Consider the following 17,427-nt stretch of genomic DNA (forward strand, 5'->3'; position numbering starts at 1 on the left):
CAAGAAGGCGCCTCATTTCCTCAAAACTCAAACCACATGTGGAACTTTAAGCAGGTAGCTGTTAACAGGGAACGTAGGCAGTGGATATGGTCATCTGTTGCACATCACTGGTGTGACAGCAGTGGCTTGCTATCTTATCGACAACAGGACAAAAGTTGACGTCCTTCCCGCGAAAACTAACGTTCGTCTACATGACTCTGTATTCAAGCAGCCGATCATCACGAATGGTAAAGGGTACAACAACCATAACGTAAGTCTTCGCACATTCATTCACTGGGTTTTGCTGTTATAGATGTGCCAATGCCAATCATTGATATATATAATCTGCTCATCGACATAAGCAAACGCAGGTTAGTAGACAGAAATACTAAGCTACTGATTTTTGAGTTTCGCTTTCTGGTTTAAGATTATACTTGATCACAATTAAAACGTGTAAATGATCCATACTTTGAACCGATACTCAGCAAGTATCCTGAACTGTATGAAACACATCACATCGTGACCACTGAACCACTTGTATTCTCGAGGGCTTCCGTACTAGCTCGTGAAAGGCTAGGAAAAGCCAAAAGCGAACTTGAGCGCGCGATAGACTTACGAACAATTCAACTATCAAACAGCCCATGAGGTTCCTCAATGTTTCTGATCTCTGAGGGTTGAAGACAGGGGTCAGATCTGTGCCTATTGATGACCTAGTACAAAGACCACTAACGAACGTTATCCCATATACATAAATATATGAATTCATCTGAGTAATTGTTGCGAGGGATGCGTAGCGTGGCGTACACAATCGTGATCTGATGCGGATGCTTGACTTAGCGTCTCCAGTTAGGGTGTGTCCAGTATGGTAAAGGTGACCTGCATTAATATCGAAGACTTACAAAACCATTTATTTTGGGAATCTACTTGCCGACAGTAGAAAATAACGAGAATCTTTGTTGAACATTATCCCATGTGCCCCTAACAGTTTTCCCACCGCATTGTCCATCACGTTCATAGAGATAAGAATACTTTGGAACGCTTTAGGAAAACATCAATGAAACAGTTTTGCGTACTGAATTTCAAATTCAAATGAGTTGCATGTAAAAGCACTAGACGGATATTCCTCAAGATGTCGAATGCTTGGGGGTAGCCATGTAATGATCTGGAACACCACGAACATCACGTGTCTGTGAGCCCTTGTTACTAGAGACAGAAGCTCGTTGAACGCCAACTACCTTCAGCCCGTCCAAAAACATTCAGAACTACTTGAAAACTTCAAAAAACCTAATATATTTACTAAATTATGCACGGAGACTGATAATTTTGCGTCTATCAATTCCTCACAATTCCATATGTCACGAGTTAGTGGTCTTCCCAAATATGTATATCTTACATGTGATCAGTGAATCCACTCCAGTTCAATATTCAGATGAATTTAAAGTAGTCGAAATCACCAGCGAGCGCTCAGTTCACAACTTTTGAATTTTTGTAAATGTCGGTAAGTGGTTGAGACAAGTAGTTTGACAGAAGTAGAACTCAGACTTATCAGGTCGCCATGGTGGTGGGCTTTCAGGTGCAGCAAGCCCTGATCCAGAGGAACCCGCTTTTGAGGACGAATCCGCCGCCATACTGGGTGATGATAATCTTGATGAAGAAGAAGAATCTGGAGAGAATTTATTCGGTGACGATATGGAACGTGACTATCGGTAATTTTCGAATTTCTGTCCAGTTACCTCAGTCCTATCCCGGAGCTCGATGTCTATGAGGCGGAAGGTCTTGCGGACCCCGATGAAGACCTAGAGGAATTATCACCGAATACTCGTGCTGAAGCTGAACGTGAAATGAGACGACGGGACCGTGAGCGTCTGCTTGCTACTGGTGGACTTAGACGTGATCTTATAGCCGGTAAGAGTTCCTATAAGTTATACTAGTTATGTACTCAGATTTATACGGTGAGGAAGAGGAGGAAGAAATAATTCCTGCGCGCCGCAGGCGTATTGCGGAGAGAGTCGCTGCAGGTGATGAAGGTGATTTAGAACCTGAGGGTGTCCTGGAAAGCATTGAGAACTTGGAGGATATGAAGGGGATGTCTGTAGTTGAATGGGTTCAACAACCTGTCACTCGTCAAGAAATCAAAAACCGTTTTAAAGCATTTCTCAGAACGTTTTTGGACGAAAACGATCGGAACGTATATGCTGAGCGTATAGTACAAATGGCAAGAGAGAACAAACATAGTCTGCATATTGACTACCAACACCTGGCATCGGCGGAGCAAGTCCTAGCATATTTTTTACCAGAAGCCCCTCAGCATGTCTTAGAGATCTTTGACGAGGTAAAGTTAACTTTCTGTTCTAATACGACTAGGCTGCTCGCGAGGTCACATTGACTCGGTTCCCTCGTTATGATAGGATCACTAACCGAGTCCATGTTAGAATAAACGACCTTCCTCTCATTGAGGACCTCCGATGTCTTCGCCATTTTCATCTTAACCAGCTTATCCGAACATGTGGAGTAGTTACAAGCAGTTCCGGTGTTCTTCCCCAGTTAAGCGTAGTCCGCTACAACTGTACGAAATGTGGGTGTCTTTTGGGCCCATTCATTCAAAACCAAACGGGCTCAGAAGTCAAGCCTTCTACTTGTCCAGACTGCCAATCAGGTGGTCCATTCGAACTAAGCATGGAACAGGTAATCACTTTTAGTCTTTACCAATTGTTTTACCCCCATTTTCGTATGATTTAATCTTATGTTAACTGTGTGTTGTATGAATTTAGTAAAACCGCAAGCCAGGTCAACGCAATGAAGACTCCCGAGTCACCTAGTCCAAAGATCGATAATAACACTCAGAAACTACAGTTCATATGCTGGAGACCTTGCTAAACAGCCTTCAGTGTCTACGATATCACCTCAAAATCTCGGTTTTACTGGGGGGTCGCAACTGAGTAGTGCCTACTTTTAGAAACGAATGTGTTAGCTGATGTCTTCATATTAGTGACAAGAATCCTCCTGTAATAACTCCACGGGAATTAGTTTGACTAAAAGTGCCTCAAATATTAACCTACACTATAGTTCTTCATTGTTTTATGCATCGAATTATGTGCAAATCTTATTGGAATAAAAAGAAATATGTATTCTTCTTGACTTTATACTTTTACATTTTGGTTTGACGCTTTTGAAGATATAATTCCAGGTAAAATGATCCCCATGTCCACCTTAAATGACTTTAGTGATTTATCTGTTACCAGTGCATTGATTGCGCAAATATGAGGACTTCTGAGGCGTTCAAAGTTTTCATCTCAAATGATTTTTACCTTATTTTTGTCCTTATTTAAGATTTTCCTTAACTCTACGGTGTAAATGTGTATGTCTTCTCTTCGTGGTTTATTTATTGGAAGTGTCTACCTCTGAGTGTAGTTATTTATTTATTTGAACACAAATATTGGTACAAGGGGGCACCAGATACACATGTGCCAGCAAGTATCATTTTCGTGATCCATGGTCACAAACTTAGCATTTTTGTCTGGACGAAAATGCATCATGTCCCGATCACTTATATCTGCCAATCACGATGAATTTAATTTGCGGAAGCCATCTTGTAACAATTGTAGAAATTTATTGATGAAAAATTTGGAATGAATAATTTGAGTTGTCCAAAGCTCCCGTCACACACCTCGACTGACAAATGTTTGTTTGATAAGAATATGAACAGGGAACTTTTCTTAGGTTTTCTAAACATTCCTCGTGTCGTAAAATTCTAGACCTAACAACAAACCTCCAGGAAATTAAAAGGCAAAGAGAAAAAGTGGTAAATACTGTTAACATATGCACAGCTTACTGTCATTCCTATAAATGCCGAATGTATTCTAGTAACGTATTTGCCTGCCCCAGTCGTGATAAGGACTTTTCACATCTAATTTCTGAATTATTTTTCAGACAGTTTATAGAAATTATCAACGTATCACTCTTCAGGAAAGCCCAGGCAAAGTTCCGGCAGGCCGTCTTCCTAGGTCTAAAGACGCTATTCTTTTAGATGATCTGGTTGATAGCTGCAAACCGGGAGATGAAATAGTGAGTTGTGTTTCAATTCAGTCAATCATGAATCCAATTGTAGGAGTTAACTGGCGTATATACACATAGCTATGATGGGTCACTCAATACCAAGCATGGTTTTCCAGTCTTTGCAACTGTCATATTAGCAAACAACGTTGTTCGCAAAGATGATAAGGTGAGTAGATTTCGGTCTTGTTTATATATGCAGGTCGCTGTGGGGACATTAACTGATGAGGACACAAGGGCGATCTTGAAACTTTCACGTGATGAAAGGATTGGTGATCGAATTTTTGCTAGCATAGCTCCAAGTGTGTATGGTCATGAAGATATTAAACGTGGCATTGCACTGGCACTTTTCGGCGGTGAGCCTAAAAATCCTGGTACGTTAAATGCAAAATGTTTTCACTGTTGTTAAATTTTTTTGAACTTCAGTGTCACATCACAGGGGACCGACGTGCCAGATTTTCTGTCGAATTCGGAGACAGTTTCTGATTCTCGTCATTTTAGAAACGTCAGGCGATAGAAGTGTTATCTATAAAAGTATATCTATTGCAAAGTTTGATAGAAATGGAGAAAGCAGACACTCCTGATAAACTTCACTAAAAGTAGCCAACTCCGATAGCAGTTCTGCACAACATCTGACAGCCAGTAGTCTTTGTGGAGAACCTGCACATGGTTGATCCACTTCTTTGTTACAGCTCTCAGTGACAGACACTACCAAAGAACTTCACAATCAACGGATTTGAACACCACCTTAAGGTAAAGGAACACGACTATAGTTGGAAAGTATGTCTATGTTCCCAAACCTACCGAAGGGTGAATATTTTGTCCATACATCCATGTCCAGATCTGAAACCAGTCTCGTTTTCTCGGGTCTGCTCTTCGCGAGCTCCAGTTTGGCGCAGAAGTATTATTCAGGCTAATATTTTAGAAATTATATTAATTAAACTGATTCCTTTTTGGTTGTTGCAAGGGGATTTCTATCCTCTCTTATAAACTGAGACGATCAGCGATCGAGACTAGTCAGATTGGATTACGTCCAGTTCTCAGACTTTAGCTAATACCTGAGTTAATTAAACTGCTAGAACTGGACCACCATCCTTAAAAATATCGGGTTGATCCATCAGGTCCGGCTTCTCTCCCTCGCCTTAGATTACCCATAGCCTTTTCAACCTCATTAAGAGTTGGATGACTCGCATCACTTTGCTGTTTAGGTTGCTTAGAGTCATTGGGTAACTGAGGTGTTTCTGAAGGCCAGTTGAGGTGTTCTTTAAAGTGTTCTGCACATCCGTCTGATCTGGATTGGGGAGTGTACAATAGTCCGGTCCTTCTCCGAGACAGTTTCACCAACAGACAGGTTCTCGATACCCGTTTCCTTGAACAGTTATCCACCGCCTTCTCTCATCTCTTCTGTTTTCGCTACTCACCACTGCTCACGACCATCACGTACGCTTTGTTAGCCTACGTTTAAACTGCTTCCGCTCCTCATCGCGTTTGGAGTCAGATGGCATGAATTTCGGGCTACCTAGCAGCTATGTAGACCCCGCCGAAATCCACACACGTTTCCTAACCGTTTGCTTTAAGCTACAGGAATATATCACTGTTGTCTCCACAGCTTTTTGGATATCATTGGGAGATACTTCTGTTTGAATATCAGTTTGACGATTCACTAAATTCTCTAGTTGTTCCTGAAAAATATTCTTGTTTTCAACATAAATTCGAACTTGAAGGGAATTTCGCTTTGTGGTCTGTCTACGTCCAGTAAGATGCAGAAAAACACGTTCACAAAATAGAGCATGATCCGAGTTTGAATATTTGCTCTAAAATGAGCAACAGTCTTCTATCGAGCCTCTCCAACGCTGGCTAATGTCAATCTCATCTGTTAGAGCCAGTTGTGGGGGGCATTACGTAAGACAATGTTTTATTTATGTCTAAAGTTAGTGTTTGTCAGAGAGAGACGGTTATGTGATCAAAGTTGCAGAAGACTCACCATTATCCGTGTACTGAGCAGCGGCAACGTAAGATCCACAGAATCGCCTTTCGGTTTGGTTCAGTGTACCCACTTAGGAATTAAAATCACCTGTCACTATTTTTAAATCAGAGCGTCTAGCTTTTTGAAGGTTGGATAGCTTATTATAAAATTCATCCCTAACTTTGAACTACAATCAGTGGGAGCGTAGGCGAAGACAACGTGAAGGTAACGGCGTGTGTCCCTATTTCTTAGAGTTCATACTATTCCTCTTGTTTGAACAACACACAAGCGACTGTCTATTGGAATCCAGCCTGACAGAGCCTCTTCTGCTTTTGAAATTAACTTTATACATACACCAGGCAGTTCACGAGAACTGGCAGAGTGGACTCCATGTACTGAAAGGGAAAATCCTACCGGTCCTCTGCATTGATATTGTTTAAACATTTGGTGTTTTAACATGCAGACCAGTGTGTAATTTTAGGATACCAAGTTTAAGATTTTGTGAACTCAGTCCATTAACGGTTATACGATAATTAAGATATATGGAAAGTATTTTCCATTTGGATAGAATTAGTAAGAGCTGAGGGAAGAATTCGGCCGCCAACAAAATGATCTCACATGCTGATAGATGTTTGAGAATAGTTGTCACTTACCGATGCCCGCAACGTGGTTGATAATCTGTGAGTGACTTGAAAAAGAAACTGAAGCAATGGTAGTCTTAGCGACTTGTGAGCGTTAACACAGACCTCAACGGCAAATGTATGAACCTAGTCACATACGGCTTTTTTATGGAAGTTTTCGAAGTGTTAGTTTCTCATTTTAAAAAGCCTTACCGCTGGAGACGGAAATACTTGTGGTGAGTTGTGAAATTTTCAGGTTAGACCTTCTACAACTCTTTCATTCTGTTGTGAGAACGCAGCATAGCTGCAGATGTTGGTTGCCTAATGGAAACAACTTACTGTTGTCTTTACCCACTTCAGTTAGCAGTATGACACCGCCCCCTAAAACGTAAGTTGGTGCTTTTAGTCTTATTATTTTCCAACCGACCTGTCTAGCATGATCGGATCTGAAGGAACATGTGTCTCAGCCCATATATATTTTAGTGTAGTCATTACGATAGGTAAGGCCTACCAGCACATTAGGGTAACAGCTATGGTCGGCCCTTGAACTTAACCCCTTGCTTTATTAGTTCCCGTGACATGTATTCGCTGATCATCATGGTTGATAGAGCGGTAATTGATATCAGGATATGAAAGACATTGTTACAGACATTTATTTGTTCGAACCAATTATCACCAGCTACTTTATAAGAAATCATCAGGATTTAATCATTATTTTGTGTTTTACAACAGAACTGTGTGGGGTGTCGAACATAATTGACGTTAGGTGGTGAAGAACGTTTATTAGCATACTATTGGAAGGAATATGCTTTACATTAGGGAAAGTTTTATTTTCATAAAGTAAAAAATGTTTTTAGAGTTTATAGGTCGAAATTCATGTTGATCGAAATATTGAGGTTAAGAATGACGGACATTTAGTTCCATAAAGGAAAATTGTAATTTGACTCAAGAACTTGAATGCACGTTGAGCTTCTGTCTAAACTGGGAATATTTTGGAAGTGATGTTTCAAGAGAATACAAAGACAAACAATAACATGCATGTGCCGAATAAACAGAATGCAAGTTCCGAATACAATAAACTCAAGAAAAATTTCTCAAGAAAGTCTCAGATACCTTTAGACATAGGAACTAACATCATCTACAGCATAACAACTATTACTCAATTTAAAAGTATCCGCAATTTTCCTCAAAGTTTCACCATCATCTTCAAAAAGTCCAAGTTTGTCTCTGATGTCTTTAATTTTTTGAATTAAGTGGTGTGCAGTTTCTTTTTCACTATCTAGCAAACAATCGACTGCTAAAGAAAATTGTTTAGACTTTTGAAAACTTGCAAGAATCATAGAAACCTTGGATATTACGATGTTGATATTATAATCAGATGATGATAATATAGTGTCCGTGTTATCAACAGCATGATTTAATACTGAAAGTATTTCGGGTAAAAAAGACACACCCAGTCCAGTGTTAAAAAGATTTTCTAATACTTCATTATTTTGATTGAACAATAACTCTAATAAAGCGCCATTTGTATTAGCGGATGATGATTTGATATGACGCCACTGTACAACGAATTCCTGTGGAGTGGTAATGGATTTCATAGGCTGCAACAAAGCCAAAATATGATACATATAAGAACAATACATTTGTGGATTACATAAAAACTGAACAAACTTGGAAGCTAATAAAAATGAATTTTTAAGTACGACAAATTGTGTCGGAATTCCTGGAGGAATTTGGTATCAAATCGCAATTTTCGGTGAAATGAAAGTAGCGCAAATGTTGTCAGGATTTTTGTTATATCTTGTTGGTTGAACGCTATATTCAGATCCTAAGCTATTCTGATAACCCCAGGCTAGAACTATTCAACGACTTGAAGATCAGAGAGAAGTACTTTACTACAACGTTCATTTATGTACAGAAAATACAGGGGTTTTATAGTAATTAAGAGACCTTGAGTTTCCATAGTAGCAGTATGTTAAACAGCCAATCAGGATCTCGTTATTTTAGTAATATAGCTTCTGACTAATCGCTGATTGGTTGGGGCTCTTTATGAGCCTCTGGAGGCTCTGATAGAGTTTACTGTAAGCCGACTTAACAATTTTAAATATTTGATTAAATATATATAATACATGTAATAGGAACAAAGAAACGTATTTCACTTAAAACCAGTAAAATAAGAGGATAAACTGACTATGCATAGGATTTGAAACTACCCACTAAATCACTATTTTAGGATCAGTCAATATTTAGTAATTATACAAACTCATTTTTTATGACTGATTGTTAGAACCATGCGGTACTCTCGATCGCACAACCCATTTTTTGTGTCACGATCTTTCAGTGTTAAGTGAGTAGAATAATTACTGGATAGAGTACAGTGAAGAATCAATTTATATTGAAATCGCACATATTTCGGTAAATAATGGCAATATTAATTCATTAATTTTCAAGGGTTACCCATACACTCTGCTGTTACTTTACATAAATAGCTAGAGGATAAGATCATTCATGAAGTCGAATTAGTAGCGATAAATTTTCTCTTCAACTGAAAATATAAAAAAAATAGTTGATTTCATTAGAATTCTTGATTATTATTTTCTTTTTATACCACTCCCCTTTGTGTATTACTTTATACTGCTTATTAGCATTCAGTAACCCCTAACACTTCTCATAACCCTTGAGCATTCAAGGTAACATACATATCAGAAGGGGGTTTTGTGGAGATTTGAGTAATTTTTTATATGGTTGAGATCATAAGTCAATTGAAGCTAGACCACCACGGAAAACCTGTGAGCATATGCTTACTAGTGACTGGCTCCTTGAGGTAATTCCTGGAGTTCTAGTGAGAAGTCGTGACCAGTGGAGTTAATCCATGTCAGGTGGAGACAGGTATCTACCTCAGTACAATGGAAGTTGGTCGCGTGATTTCGTGCATTGGTTGAGGTTAGACATCAACACCGTTGGATGCCGGCCGGCTCAGTGGTCTATCGGTTAAGTGCTCTGGCGCGAGACTGGTAGGTCCTGGGTTTGAATCTCGCGAAGGCGGGATCGTGGATGCGCACTACTGAGGAGTCCCACAATAGGACGAAACGGCCTTCCAGTGCTTCCAAGTTTTCCATGGTGGTCTAGCTTCAATTGACTCATGATTTCAACTATATAAAAAATAACATACATTTGTTATCACACACTCCTAAGTATTCATGTAAGCCAATAACACAGTTTATTTGCTATCGCAGGTATATTCAATTCTAGTGTATTTGTTGAACGTCGGTTTTATTGTAACAGTTTCCACATCTTAATGTTCGTCGTTCTCGTTTTGAGATGTTCTGCCAGTATTATCACTTCATCTCGTTTAAAATATTTATTGACATTTCATTGTTTCAAAACCTTTTGCGTTTTAAATAAATAGCATATTCCTAAGAGATATATACCCATCAATACCCTAATAGTGTTTGAAATAACTAAAGGTGAGTACTTACGATAGTTGAATTCATTCCAGGTTCCAGAAACAAGCTATTATTATTTGATAATATTGCTGAATAGTTCCAGCTGGACCTTTGACCAACAGTATTGGTCAGTTCTAAGCGATCCAGAGGCTTCAAATGGCATCCAGCGACAAGCTCTCTAAGGAAAAGAAAATGAAACATCTTCGATCGACAGACAAGCCAATCAAAATTTTTCAAATGCTTAGATTACTCTATACAATATATTTACATTAAAGCTGTTACTTGCAAAAGTGTTGTATTATCTTTTAGTACTGAATCCCTTTTGAGAGCTGCCAAAAGGAATATGACTATTAAAATATTATAGATATATCCAGAGTTTGACCGTACTGGTTGGAATGTAAACTCCTTTACTTCCAGTAAACCAGTAAGAACAAGTATTTCGAATTAAAATCACTTTGTTTTATGCGGCTCACCATTAGACTACAGTAGATATTTAAATTGCAGCTAAACACCAAGAACTATAAAACCATTTTCTTTTCTGTTGTTCCTCTACCTTGATAAACAAATAACTAGTAAAATACAAAAGTCTATAGAGTATAGTATGTTTTGTTCAAGAAAAGTAACAAAGAAATCATCCATTCACGACCTTGTTAGCAACGGATCGCAAAGACTGTCATAGAGATTATGAAAATATTGAAAAATGTAGTAATGAAGCGGAAAAACAAGGTTCTGAGATGTCATCTACAGAATACCTATTTTGATTATTCAAAAAAGACAACAGCAAAAAATTTGAAGGCAATATGTGTACCGACGAATAAAACGATCAGCTTTTGCACTGTAAAAATTGATGTGGACAAGATATCTGAAAACTAGTACATATCTAAATAGGGTGAACGATTTAGATGAAAACTAGTATGTATGTCCATTTTGTAACAGAAGTCAACTGAAGCTTGAGTACATCGTTTAAAAGAATTTTCAATAATACTATCGGAATTCTCTTAAGTATGTGTTAAAAATGCGAAAATGTGATTGTCATCCTTAAAGTTGATTCATAAGAACAATGAAATTTAACCTCGTATTTAAAAAGCTGGTCCGAAAAATAAATTACGATTATCCCTAGTACACAAATCAAGAAGCCTGCACAACTGGACATGATCTCAGTTTAACAATTAGTGACTTTATGGACTGATATCATATCTTAATTTGATTGCCACTAGCCTTCTTTTACTATACTTCGACACCAGATGGAAGCAAGAGACTGTTTCTAGATAAATAAGTGGGATTTAATTTTTATAAGACTAAAATAGATTTATTCAATAATCCATTACTCATTTCGATTACATACCAAGTTTGTCGACCATAAAAGATTATCGAGTCTGAGTTTCAAATTTTTTGATGGATTTTGGGTATATGTTTATACACAAAAAATTACACAACGTAATTATTACTTCTTGGTTGTATTCCCATCAACATTTGAATTAGTAAATACAGTGGCATAACTGTCCAGTGCTTCCAGGTTTTCAACGGTGGTCTAGCTTAAATTGACTCGTGAATTCAACTGTGAAAATAAATATTAATAAAGTTTGATAACCATTAAAGCATTATTTGCTTTCACAAAATATTTTGTATTCCAATTAGCGTGATCGAGAGTTCATCTTGATTTATCGTTTACTTTTGTTTTCATACACAATCAATAACCAACCATTATCCAATAACCTATCAGGTATCATACCCGTAATAGATTTTTTAATGTTACGGCTTCATTTCATCAAAAATAATTCAGCCAGCCCAATAATATTTTCATTTTCAAATAGGTATTCAATTAATAATTTGAATACCACAACATGGGTATATACTTATTCAATATTCTGTTCACTATAGCAATAATACAATCTAAAAAGAAATTTCAATATGCCCATATCTAAAAAAAATTTACAGCAATCACATATTGTGCAACTTATGACGAAATGAAAATGTAATTTAGATCAGACAAATAATGAAGAAGAAAATGTCAGGAAAAAAGTCATATTATCAATGCATACATAAAAATCTACTTTATGATACTAACCTAAAATCATCATAGGTTGGAACTCCTTGTTGAACAGCTCTAATTTTTGCATCATTTTCAAGCCAATATCTAGATTCTTTGGCAATAGCTGAATCCATTTCTTTTTCTAAGTTATTCATATTAATACCCAATTGTTTCAGATAATTATCGTTTTGTTCAACCATCTTTCCAACTATATTGTTATACAGTACGATTTAAATAATTTAAAAAGTCAATATACATTATGCAAGTAAAGTGGGTATTTTTATAGAGGGATATATATATCATGGATTCCTTACAATGAAACTTTCTCGGTCAACATATGTTAGAAAACAACCGGTTTATATCTATTCAGTGTCAGGAGTGTTAGAAAACATGAAAAAGGGCAAATTATTTTACGTAATAGTTAAACGAATTTCAATCTACGATAGTTCAACAAATCTGTTGTTACTCCTTATAGTAAAAAAAGTTAGCTAAAAGATACATTTTTAGATTATTGTCAATTGCTTTGAGTAGTAACGACAGCGAAGCAAAGAATAAATGGCCTTCTTGTCGTTTATGCTTGTAAAGAAAGAGGCGTCTTAGCACTTATAGAGAATGTAACACAAACATCCTAAGTTTCCATTTTATATGTAATATTTATGCTTTTTGGCCTTTAATAGATATCTACGAAAACAGAAATAGCAAATACTACACAATTTTCCGGGGTTTTTGTATCTTATCAGTTTAAATGATATGAGTATTTAGGACATATATTTACATTTGCTGAGGTAATGTTACAGTGTCTAGGAGTTTACAATGAATACAGCAGTTATTGTAGTGCATCCAAACAACTACGAAAAAAATGGTTCTATCATATAAAGTATTATCACACATGTAGTCATAATCTAAAAAGTACTATAAACAAAACATAACCTAAGGTAATGAATTCAGGGTATAGAGAAGAAAATTATAGAGAATTAAATTAAACTGCTCTTTTTCAAAAGTTGACATTTCTAAAGTCTTCGGGAAAAAATATAACCGAAAAAATAAAGAGGGTAAAATTTGATGTTCAAAGCTCAGTCTGTCACTGGATTATCTAATACCATACTACTTAGTTCACAATAGTGGCCGAAATGTGTCTATAAATTAAATTTAATGCTGGCTGACATCAGGATGCTTAAAACCCACAAACCAGTCAACAGGTTATTGCAAATCGTTTAATATTTACTTTCCTATAAATTTTGTGCTAGTGTGCTTTGAAATTAAAAAAAGATGAAAAGGGTTAACAGATAATACCTTTCTCAACTATCAGGTAAATACGAAAGTGTAGTATGAATAGGAAGTCAGATTAATCAGTAACTTGAAGACACATATATGCATCACATCAACTTTGAAACCAGAAACTTAAAATTCTCTTGTAAAAAAACAACAAATACGTAGTAGGTTTAATGGGCATCACATTGAATAATATTGTGTTAAACATAACTAATAATCCAGTACATATTCTACCGTTACTGTAACAATAATCTTCCCGAAATTATTTAGTTTATATTTGGTTTTTACGATTAAAGTGACTATTAGCTTCATATGAAAGTCGTCTAGCTAAGAAGAATTATATTTAAATATAACAGCTATCTCCATTAGGGAATTTGTTAAAATAGAACAGAATAAACAATTAGACCAAATACTTTCTACACAGCTGTAAGATATATAATAATGAGGCCATATCTGGACAAACAGCTACACGAGAATAGGCGAAATTACCAACTATTTTCAAAAGATAATTTTACACAATGAGAAAACAAACAATAAAGAACATGAAGCACTGAATATATCTAGAGTACATATGTATTGCTCAGCGAGCATTATTCTGTAATATAAAATAAACTCTATTGTTCATTAAATTTATGGCTTAGGAGTTGATAATAAAGATTGGAAATGTGAGATATACATAAGTATTTAATCGGTTTTTAATGCATGAACAACAGAGCTACAAAAAGCATATGTTTCAAGTCAGTATTGTGACAAATTTTATAGTGTTTTAGCTAATTGACCAATTGTTTTTTCCATTCTAACTCAACGAATAATTTTGGCAAATTCATTTATTGTTACAAAGAGTTTAACAGTGACAGGAATGTTTAGTTCCAGAAAACGTTCCTTCACTCTAAATACAAATATCACGTGGCACGACCAAGCATTTTAAAATATTTCAAAAACTTTTAACAATATTGTAATAGAACAATGAGAAGACGGAGTTGATGTGAAAAATGTGATGTATTTGCGCTATACATTTCGACTAATCTGGTCATACATATATTTGTCAAGGCATTTTATATGAAAATTAATAAAGGCCAATTAAATGAAGGTTTCTTGGAAGATACATTTGAAATAATTGGTCTACTTGATGACACTAATATCAAAGAAATGACTATGCATTCTTCTGATGTAAACTCTCATTTTACAAGTGTACCTTCAACCAAGACTGTTCATTTACTTTGTGACCATATATCAAGTAATTTCCACTTTTTTCCTATTCGCTCAACACTGTTGAAAGAACTACTTTTATTATTTACTGTAAAAGTTCAATTCACGTTTGAAAGTGAAAAATTTGGACAGGTTGATGGTGTTGCTATGGGTAGACCTTTAGGACCTCCCTTGGTTGATATGTGTATGTCATATGCTGAAAGTATGACGAGTGAGCTCATCCACGAACTCTGTATAGGAGATACGTGGATGATATCTTATTCACATGTGATAAGAACGTTGTTGCTGCTTATTTACTACATAAACTCAATAGTGTACAGAATGACATCGTCATGACCTATGAAGAAAGTAATAACCGATTGCCAATTTTTAGATATAGTTCTGGTCAGTTTGTAGGAAGTCAACCTGGACTGAGCAATATCCAAATTTTCATTTTCCGTTCATTACGACACAATTGAGGCTTGATAAAGTGCCTCTGCAACAAGACTCAAAGAATGTGCATTACAGATACACTTGAAGAAGATGCGAAACTGCTACATGACACACTGATATCAGACGGTTATCCGCTAATGTTTGTAAATAGATGCAAAATTTAGTCAACACCAAAACCTTTCTTTAATTATATTCAGAAGAAAACTATTTACGTCTTTCTGTCATAGTGGTGAATCAAGCAGTATGATTTCAAGACAGAGGCTAGAAGCACCCACTAAGCAAACGATATTACACTCCTAAACTGGTTGTTATTGGAAGTACTAAGCCAATGATTCCACATGTCTAGGTATAAAATGTATGGTCACGTCATGTTTGTGTGGACACAAATACATAAGGCGGAATAATCGGACAATTATAACTTGGTTTCTTGAATCTTCATTTAATTGACCTTTGTTAATTTCCATATAAAATCCCTTGACAAATATATGTATGATCAGATTAGTCGAAATGTATAGCGCAAATACATCACATTTTTCGCATCAACTCCGTCTTATTGCTCTGTACAAATTTATAAAATGGACTAATTGCTTTAAATTTTAACAATATAACCGACAAGAAGCAAACATTCACAATTGAAGTATAAAGAGATACAGATTAATAGAAAAATTTTATTCGCTAAAAACATATCAAAATAAAAACTTATTCAAAATATATACATAATGAAGTTCCATTTTACTATACAATTCAGTTTACCACGGTAATGGTCACTATTCAACACCTTGATATATACAAATAATTAGGAGGATTTAACACGTTTGCGCCATGTGAACTTTTCAGATGCACTTAATTCATCCCATCTAGATAGCAGTTGCTCAGCTAACCAATCTTGAGTTGGTGGAGCATTGAATGCTGTACGATGTTCACGTTTTAAAGATGGACCAATATGCTTTGCAAATAGTCTAAACGCAGAACGTATTAATTCAGGATCGTCACAATCAATATTTTCTTCATCTACGTGTCCGGCAGAACGTTTATGAAGAGATGGTCGATTATCATTAGTGTGAATATTTGAAAGATTAGAAACATTTTCACACGTTTGTTTCACATTTTCTTGAACTACTCGACTTTCATGTATACCTAAGGAAGAATTCTTTGAATTTGTACAATGTGACAAATTATTAGACTCCTTAATTGAATATTTGTCTTCTGTAAACGACAATAAATCACCACCAGCTAATTCATCAAGTGAAATAACAGATTGGTAATGTAACAAATATTCCATGATTTTCTCATCATCAAGTGAGTTAACAACGGAAGATGTTTTTAGAGATTCAACCTCCACAAGAAGATCTCTTAAACACGATGCTAGTACACACGATTCAAGTACTAAGTTGGTATTATTCAACTTTATTTCTTCAATATGTTGCTCCAACAATTCACAGGCTTTCAAACGCCAATCTAACTGATTTCCACCAGAATTGAGTATTTCTTCACCATGTTGATCTGATATATCTGACGACACAGAACTATTCATAACAAAAAGTGACTGATAAAATCCACCTGAAATGAAAAAGAATACATACCAAGTAGGGAAGTAAATAATAACTAAAATAAACAAAGCTAATAATCATTAAAGTTTAACGAAACACAATTTGTATCTGAGTGGAATGGAGTAATTAACGTTATATAAAAATTTCTTAGAGCAACCACATGTTTCTGAACTAGTAGCAATAGAATCATTTGTCCGGAATTCGACTATATGTCTTATAAAACGCAGTCTACACCTAGTCGGTTCCATTAGAATTTTTGGTAGACGAATCTTATTCCGCATATAAACAAATCAAGTTTTCTTGTTGCATTCTAAAAGATTTTTAAGATCCGAAATCATTTAGCCCAAATTAAACAGATTCTGAATAATGTGAATTGATAAAGAACCCTGATAAAATTTTGTTCAGTCTTCTTTTAATACCTTTTAGTTAGCTGTAATCATTCGAGTATTAGTAGATTAGAATAACGCTAATTTGACAAACTTGATCATAAAGACTATTTAAAAGCTCTTTACACACACAGTTTTTTGTTGAGGCAGGTTAGACGCTCCCAACAATATCACGTAAAGAACAAAACATTATCATCAAACACTGCTAAATCAGTCATAAAGCAATGAAAAAACTCTTTGTTGGTCAAAAATAAAATATCATTTTATTGCATCACAGTAAATAGAAATAAAGCACAGATAGATCAAGAAGTAAAAACATAATAACAGCAACAAATTGGGATCATAGATGAATACAGACTGAAGAAAAGATGGAGCTTATAATGATACAAAACAAAATCAGTGAACAAAAATGAGACAAAATAAATGAAATGCTTCATAAATATACAGAATATATAAAGAGTAATCACAAAACATTTGATTAG

General features: G+C 35.8%; 2 protein-coding genes across 2 annotated transcripts; one reads left to right on the forward strand and one right to left on the reverse strand.

The window, feature by feature from the left end:
- Nucleotides 1-1,443: 1,443 nt before the first annotated feature.
- On the forward strand, nt 1,444-4,728 carry Smp_079560 (putative DNA replication licensing factor MCM2). Its single transcript, XM_018794497.1, has 8 exons — nt 1,444-1,477; nt 1,513-1,685; nt 1,718-1,884; nt 1,923-2,311; nt 2,344-2,664; nt 3,910-4,044; nt 4,088-4,201; nt 4,235-4,728. The coding sequence occupies exons 1-8, from the start codon at nt 1,472-1,474 to the stop codon at nt 4,439-4,441; spliced, it is 1,512 nt and encodes a 503-aa protein (XP_018648904.1). The 5' UTR covers nt 1,444-1,471; the 3' UTR covers nt 4,442-4,728.
- Nucleotides 4,729-7,382: 2,654 nt separating this feature from the next.
- Nucleotides 7,383-16,543, reverse strand: Smp_079570 (hypothetical protein; the record flags this gene model as incomplete). Its single annotated transcript, XM_018794499.1, has 4 exons — nt 7,383-8,219; nt 10,098-10,242; nt 12,133-12,304; nt 16,039-16,543. 4 exons carry the CDS (start codon nt 16,541-16,543, stop codon nt 7,734-7,736), a joined length of 1,308 nt encoding a protein of 435 aa, XP_018648905.1. The 3' UTR covers nt 7,383-7,733.
- Nucleotides 16,544-17,427: the final 884 nt, after the last annotated feature.

Source organism: Schistosoma mansoni, chromosome 1, assembly GCF_000237925.1.
Source record: "Schistosoma mansoni strain Puerto Rico chromosome 1, complete genome".
In the NCBI taxonomy this organism is placed as follows: domain Eukaryota; kingdom Metazoa; phylum Platyhelminthes; class Trematoda; order Strigeidida; family Schistosomatidae; genus Schistosoma; species Schistosoma mansoni.